This window comes from Vanacampus margaritifer, chromosome 7 (assembly GCF_051991255.1).
Source record: "Vanacampus margaritifer isolate UIUO_Vmar chromosome 7, RoL_Vmar_1.0, whole genome shotgun sequence".
In the NCBI taxonomy this organism is placed as follows: domain Eukaryota; kingdom Metazoa; phylum Chordata; class Actinopteri; order Syngnathiformes; family Syngnathidae; genus Vanacampus; species Vanacampus margaritifer.
The window spans coordinates 7,563,961-7,571,978 of NC_135438.1; the positions used below are offsets into that span (position 1 = coordinate 7,563,961).

General features: G+C 42.0%; 1 protein-coding gene across 3 annotated transcripts; it reads left to right on the plus strand.

The window, feature by feature from the left end:
- Positions 1-89: 89 nt before the first annotated feature.
- LOC144055782 (carbohydrate sulfotransferase 12-like) lies at positions 90-8,005 on the plus strand. 3 transcript variants are annotated; one of them, XM_077572091.1, is made up of 6 exons: positions 90-233; positions 2,840-3,439; positions 3,505-3,647; positions 5,364-5,492; positions 5,574-5,766; positions 7,453-8,005. In XM_077572091.1, the coding sequence occupies exons 2-6, from the start codon at positions 2,981-2,983 to the stop codon at positions 7,726-7,728; spliced, it is 1,200 nt and encodes a 399-aa protein (XP_077428217.1). In that variant the 5' UTR covers positions 90-233; positions 2,840-2,980; the 3' UTR covers positions 7,729-8,005. The 3 variants fall into 3 exon arrangements, with proteins under 3 accessions (XP_077428217.1, XP_077428219.1, XP_077428218.1); XM_077572093.1 differs by having other exon boundaries at positions 7,480-8,005; XM_077572092.1 differs by lacking the exon at positions 90-233 and adding an exon at positions 1,283-2,491.
- The last annotated feature ends 13 nt before the right edge of the window (positions 8,006-8,018 follow it).

Genomic DNA, 8,018 nt, shown 5'->3' on the forward strand with positions numbered 1-8,018 from the left:
ACTGTACTGTCATATTAATACGCGTGGTTTCGCTTGCGTGTGCGCACGTTCACGGGCCAAATCTCGCGAGATGTGCCCCACTTTCTTGTGGCGCTCACGCCGCCTCAAGTCCGAACCTCGAGCCCTCCCCACAAAGCTTCCCGCCTGGCCGCTCTCCTCACCGGGCTGAAGAACGGCCACACACTGCTGTCAGTAGACCGGAGCGACCGGCCACCATGGAGCTCATCTGCCGGGTAAGTCCTAAAATCACAACGACGGTTCCTTCGGTGATTTTAGTTATCTATTGAATTGATATCCGTAAAGGTTATACGAGATTTAACAGCCGCCGCGATGCTCCCGGTGTGAAGGGAGTGAAGGGAACAGAAGCGGGCTTTCTTCCTTCCCTCAATGGGAGCTGGATGAAAGGATTCGCGGGGGGAGTTGGGCTTTTTTCCTCGGCGGCTGCTGCTGGATGTGATGGAAGAAGAGCGTGAAAGTGTTTTTACGCATGAAAAGCCACATTGTAGCACGTTTATAGGCTTTAAGTAAGCGTGGAAAACAAGAGGGGAAAGCAGCCTTTCTGAGGGCTAAATTACAATAACAAGATATCCTTCAATTGATCACAACGTTCGGGATATTGTGGCCAGTCACGATGCGTGTGTTTGTGCAATGTGACACTTAGTGGATGTTCTTCAAATAGAAGCATCAAGTCAACGTGGAGTGTTTGGAAGTGGAAAGAAACCACAAGCGAGGGGAACAAAAACAACAATTTCCCTCCTTCAGTAGCAGGCTTGCTTGCATGGGTTCTCTCTGCCTCTTTGCTTATTTTACCAGCAAAACCAGGCGTTCCACCGGCAGATGTTTTTTCTTGCTTCCACGTATAAAAATAAATAAATAAATCTTATACACTAGTGCTTCTGAAACTTTTTTTTACACCAAGCACAACCTAAGAAAAAAAAACAACCTGTAGCTTTTCAAGAACCGGCATTATGGTCAATGTTAAAAGTTTTATTCTTAAAATGTATATGTATTTTTTTGTAAGCCACTATAAAATTAACACAGCATTTAAATATAAGTAAAAAAAACAAACGGTACTAAACAATTTGCAAAGCTTACATGCAAATGCATTGTAATTAAAAGTTAATATAACTGAACTGTAGCAATGATTGATTGGGAATGTATTGCCCGTAAGAGATTAATAAAAAAAAAATTTTTTTAAAGCGCCTAAATAAGTGTTAAAAAAGTGTTAAAAATTGAATGGAAATATATTGAATTCAAAAGTTAAATACCACTAACTGGACATTAGGCCGTGATTTTTCTCTCCATTTTTTATATCCTCTTTGACAAAAAGATTTTGGCCTGTTTTACTGACGCTTCCCCTCTGTTTTTGTCCGGCGGTGTTCCGTGAGATTTTCCTAATGTAAAATATGTGCCTTGGCTCAACAGAGGTTGTGAAACGCTGGTCTAGACTGACTCCGCCCCCTCACCTCCGTTTGTTCGCATCCCCGTGACAGCCGAGGGCCCACAGTAGGGCCAGTGTACTTCCCACAGCCCCTCGGGGACACTTCCACCCTCCCTACGAAAAAAAAAAAAAAAGGACAAAAAGACCTCACCAGTGTAGAGCGTTGTGCAATTATCTAACACTGTCCCTGCATTGTGTTTTAATCACTCTTTGTTTTGATGCACTGCAGACGGGCGGGTGGATTAGGCGAGCACATTTTGTCCTTCATTTTTGCAGGGGACACTCGTTTCATCTGGCACAATATTTTGGTGCGCATGTACGACCGATGCTGGACTTGTGGCCTCTCAAAGCATTCACTCTCACATTCACAAAGTTCAGATGAGATTCGAAACCCGGACCAGAGAGCTGTGAGACAAATGTGCCAAAATAACCCAAATAATCCAAATATCAAGATTTGAATGAAATCACACGCTTCAAAATGGAGATTGCAGTGACAGATGTTAGAAATTGGTTGTGAAGAGAGCACGGGGAGAATTTTCTGGATTACATGAGAGCAGACGGTGTCCTACTTTAACATCCTTGTATACTGATCCTTAGACATGAGGACATTTTGACATTATGCAAAAAGGGGGGTGGATTCTAAACCCTTAATTAATTTTATTCAGAATTCAAGTAAACCCCTCCATCGCGTGTTCTAGGTTTTCAGTCCTGCTATTTTGCGGATTTTTAAACTCTTTTCATCAAACTTGTTTATATTTGGGTGTAATTCCACTATTGACCACTAGACGGTAACACACTTATTTAGATTGAAACTGTGTAAACGTGAAAGAAGAATGAAACAGGAAGTACTTCAGCACAGCCTACTTTTAGTTGAAATTCTAGCGTGACATTTTGCTATGATCCTGCCTTTTATGTCTACAGAAAGCAACAGTTGTAGGTTAATTTTATCATGTGCATTTGTGGGCATGATGTAGTTAAGTTAAGTTTGTTATTTTGGAAAAATTTGATTTGTTTACACGTCCTGGTGGTTTGGCAGCCGTGGATGCACAGGTTATTTTCAATTAAAAAATAAAAATGTAGCTATATATTTTTTGTTTTGGTCCCCCCCCCCCCCACCCCTTTTTTTTTCTGTAAAAAATGCAGATTGAATGTTTATCGGTGTTTTTTGAAGAATTTATTTTTGGTTTGTTTTGCTTTTCTAATGCATTTCACTGGGTGTCAGTCGTACGCAGATGTTTGCTATTCTTAGGCCGGCCCAGTCCTGATCCATATTTAGGATATAAAAAGACGACTCAATTGTTTCACTGAAACTGCTGTGACCTCATTCAACACTTGGACTCTATCAGTTTGACTGTGATTATATTGTAAAGTCTGAATCACATTTCCTGCCTGTTTCAGCTGCAGTTGCTGAGCAGGAAGTGTCCCCTTCCGCGATAGACGTCCTGCGCCATGGAGCTCAGATAACCTCTTCCTCTTTTCTGCACCAATCTCGGTCGCACCCCCCCCCCCCCCCCCCCCGGGAGCTTCTGCACTTTAACCATGGGAACGTGGCGCGGCCTGCGCGTGGCGTTCATCCTGGGCTCTCTGTTCGTCATCCTGCTCATCATCGCCTACTGGGACGACGTCGGCGGCTTCAACCTTTACCCTCTGCGGGACGGCAAACACGAGCGTTGCCCTCAACCCTCAACGGGCCGCTCGCTCCCGGCATCCTTCGCGGGACCATCCAGCACGACGTGGCCTCCGACGGGGACGAACAAAAGCGCGGAGGGGAGAGAGCGAGCACAGCTGGGACGAGAGGACGCCGTGGAGGAGGAGGAAAGGGACGAGAGCCGGGATGGAAGTGGAGAGCAGATGGCGAGGAAGCGGAGGATCATGGATGCGTGTTCCGGGATGGACTTTCCAGGACGGACACGTGCATTCGAGCAGATTCCGAACAGGGAATTGGACCACCTGATAGTCGATGACACGCATCAGATCATCTACTGCTACGTTCCCAAGGTAGAGAATATCATGATGTGCAAAAACAACAAACTACTAACCATGACGTTCCCGTGTGTGTTCAGGTGGCGTGCACCAACTGGAAGAGGGTGATGGTGGTCCTGTCTCAGTCTCTGGTCTCGCCTGTCTCAGGAAAGCCTTACACTGACCCAGAGTCGGTTCCCCCGGACCTCGTACACAATTCCTCGCTTCATCTCACCTTTGCCAAGTATGACACATGTTAAGACAGTATTGTGCATTTGTATTATTAGTTTATGTATTGTTTTACATTTTTTCTTAAAGGAGGGGTATGTAAAAACAAATCCATGTCATTTTCACCCAAGCCCAAAAAATCTTCCTGAGGACCTCTTAGCTGCCCAACAAAGAGCCTGATGTGAAGTACATGTACAGTTTCCTGCCGGCTGTCCTTCAAAACAGACCAAAAATCTTCTAGGTGCTGGCATAGCTATATTAGCTCTATCATATTCATATCATATCATACCCGTGACAAGAAAGCAAAATGTAGAGAGTCTATCTCCCTAATTTTGATCTGTTCTTCGCCTTGTTGAAATCGGCTTCTTACGTGACAATCAGGACATGTTTTTGTGGTTAAATGAAAATGAATAAATTAAGTATATATTTATGTGGAAGTCTTAAAACCCATTATGTGTTGGTAGCTTTTCAATTCTCAATGAGTCACGTGCCTTTAACAAAGCAAATATTTGCATTCAAGGGCTTGTTCAGGATTTGAACCCGGGACCTCTCGCACTCAATAGCAATAATCATACTCCTAGCTAGACCAACAATCCTTGATGTTTAGGGAAGGACATGACATGAAGTCAGAGGCTGCCATTTTGGAGAGCAGGAAGCGTATTGCATTCACTTGGGGGGGAAAAAAAGCTCCTGTTTTTCTGACTTAATTTTTTCTGTCATAAAAAATGCTGAAAAACAGGGGGAAATATTCTGAAAAACATAAAATGTATAAAAAAATATTCAGAAAATCTTTTTTATTTTTTATTTAAAGGAAACAGAAATTTATTATTCAGAAAAACAGGGTAAAAAAATCTGGGAAAAAAACAAATATAATTACTCAGAAGAAAACTGGAAAAACACTATTCAATAAAACAGAAAAAATACAAAAAAATAAATGAATAAATAAAACAAAAACAAAGACCCCCCCCCCCCAAAAAAACCCCCCTCAGAAAAACAAGATATTTATTTCTAGTGAATGCAATACGCTTCCGTACCGTAATGACTTTAACTTGACATTTTTGTACTTTACGTTTCTTTACTTTCTGACGTTGTATACTAAAATACAAAACAAACTCCATAGAAAAATCACTGACTTGTTCTGACTTGTTGGAAATGTTGTAACTCCTAATCTCCGCTCTGTCTTCAGTTCGACGTGGGAGTGAAAAGTGAATGTACGTCCCCAGTACTCCCCTGACGTGATACAAAATTTTCCTCTGTGCGGCGTGCGTGTGAAGCTTCCACTATAAGATTTAGAGGACATGTTTTGCCAACCTCCGTGGGCCAAAAATGAGTTATTTACTGAGCTGGAAGGAGAGAGTGTAAAGAGCAAGCAGCACAGGCGGATCTTTCTTTGCGAGTTGGTGTCAGCAGCTCTCCGTGTTTGCGTGACCTGTCTCTTATCTGACTCCTCTCATGTCACATTTGGGCCTTTTTTCTTCCTTTTTTGGCTTCAAAATGTGGATTTAGAGCTTGTACCCCAGTATTCCTCTACTACTTTTTATTTCAGAATTTTGAAGGGATTATTTTTAAAAGGGAAGTCAGCCCCAAAATACTTAATAATAATAATAGTACTTTGTATGTGCCCCGACTAATCTAAACAAAGAATTGAATTCTGATTAGGACTACTCAAGAGCTGAGTACTCATACTGGTGTAAAAAATGCTAACCATTTTTTACGTATGTGTCCACACCAGGTTTTGGCGCCATTATGGCTCTCTGTCCCGCCACCTGATGGCGCTCAAGCTCCAACACTACACCAAGTTCCTGTTCGTACGGGACCCCTTTGTCCGCCTCATCTCGGCCTTCAGAAACAAGTTCGGAAGGTGTGACGAGTCGACCAGAGCCATGCCAGGATGCGTGACCGAGTCATTCACAACCTTCTTTGTTTGTATCGTGACATTCAGGCCCAACGAGGACTTCTACCGCCAGTTTGGCTCGGTCATCCTGCGTCGCTACGGCAACCTATCAGGGAGTTTGCCGGAAACGGCGGCTGAGGCGTTTGCGGCCGGGATCAAACCCACCTTCCAGCAGTTCATCTCGTACCTGCTGGATGCGGAGACGGAAAAGGAGAGCGTCTTCAATGAACACTGGCGCCAGGTAATACAGTACATAACATATTACGTTACATTTGAGTGGAGCTAAAGCCTCCTTGTGTGCAATGACAAAAGTACTTACACTCTATAATTAAGTAGAAGTATGGCTACTTGTCTTAAAAAAAAAAGACTGAAGAACAAAAATCACATTACGTCGCATGGAGTTTTTTTTTTTAAATTTTTTTTAAAGCTAACGCTAACTCAAACTGTTATGCTATCAAAATGTATACCCATAGCTTTGCTAACATTTGAACTGACAAGCTAAACATAAAACAAGTACAGTAGAATCACATAGAGTGTATTTTAAACAACACAACTTTGCCTTCATAAAGTAAAGTTTAATATGTAAACAGGATAAATGTGTGGCAGTTACAACTCTTTACTTAACATATGTTTCAAGAAAAACAATGCAGCTCTCGTAGACATACAATCGCGATCTTTTGTTAAAACTGACGAGCCAGTTGAGAAACTCTTCTTCGTGTCTGTGTTATACTGCCTCCTGGTGGCCAAGGCATGAACACCGTCCACTGAATTGATGCCAAAAATGTGGAAAAAAGGCACAACTGTGAAAGTAAAAAGTTGTCAAAACAAATGAATACTCAAGTAATGTGCATAACATATACCTGAACTTGAGAACAGTAAAGAAGTATGTGCACAGTACATTACTTCCCACCACTGCTTGATCATGAGTAAATAACCAGACGAGTGTACCAGTGACCTCATGCATGTGTTTCCGCTCTACTACTTTATATTACTGCCATAAAGTGTACAGTGTGCTAATGTGAAGTCTATTTTGGCAGGTGCAGTATTTCAAATAAATGCACCTTTTTATGCAGTTTAGCTTCAAGAATGGCACATTTGGGACATTGCAGCCAACTATACATCACAAAGCAAATAAGGTTGTAGATTTAATAGCCATATATAATAAAGCAAAGATAACAATGCTTAGTTTTGATTGCCATACAACATTGGAAAACTTTATAGGCTTCGGGGTCGGTCTCATATGTCTCGTTCGTCAAATGTTTCCTATAATTGCGTTCGTTGTTCAAGAGCAGTGGTTCTGAATTTTTTATTTTTTTTACTGCAGCTCTCCAAGTTAACCATAATGACCAACATTCAAATACAGTAGTGTAGTTAGCAAAAAAATGACATTTTTGTTGTTAGCCACTTTAGCATTAGGCATTTTAGCCGTAAGGCACAGTTTGAACATTAACAACTGCAGTTTTTCACTGTTTGCGAGCCGGTGTTGTCCCTATTCCCCGCGAATAGTAGCCTACACTTACATTTTGAACATTAAAAAACATTTTTGTCACTTCCAAATTTCACCTACTTAAAGTTGCAATATGGAACTTTTTTCCCAAAACTAACTTTACAATAAGCTTTTTATTTGACCTTTTATGACTGAAATGCCGTCTAATTAGTAGATTAACACCTTAGCTGTTCACAATGGATACTCCGGCCAATAGTTTTCAGACTGGATTCTGGTTCGAATTTCCCGCGCCCTGTCTGCGGATATGACGTAATGTGCGTGGTGTGTATGTGAAGAACGGTATGCGCAGTTTTATTTTTCTGTCAGCAGGTGGCAGTAACGATTCGAAATCGAATATTCTATGTTCAGTAGCGTCAATGAAATAAATCACTAATGTGCTGAACGTGACAATTTCCCCACATGTGTATTTATGGATTTTAGGTTTACCGTCTCTGCCATCCGTGCCAGGTGAAATACGACTTCATCGGGCGACTGGAAACGCTGGAGACGGACGCCGAGCACCTTCTGAAGCTTTTGCAAGTGGATCATCTGCTGCGGTTCCCCTCGGGGGCGAGAAACCGAACCGCAGCCAGCTGGGAAAGGGACTGGTTCGCCCAGATTCCGGTTTCAATGAGGACAGAGCTGTACAAGCTTTACCAACCAGACTTTGAGCTGTTTGGCTACCCCAAACCTGACAGCGTCCTCCATCACCAGTAGCACCAAAAAAAAGAAAGAAAAAAAAGCCTTTCAAGACCACGTCTGCAATGCTGTGTTTGAGCAAATACCTCATGAGACAACAAGTGCCTGCCAGTATTATTTTTGTATTTTTGTCTCAGTTGGGAATGAATACGGCTAACTCATTTCAAAGCTACTCTGCTACACTTCGTTTGCCCATGTTAAAGCACTTTGGTGGGTTTGTTGATAAATTATAAGTTGGAAAGATATGAGACAAGGACTTATTTTGCAGGTTAATAAAAAAATAAGATTGCAACAATTAGAATTTTGGA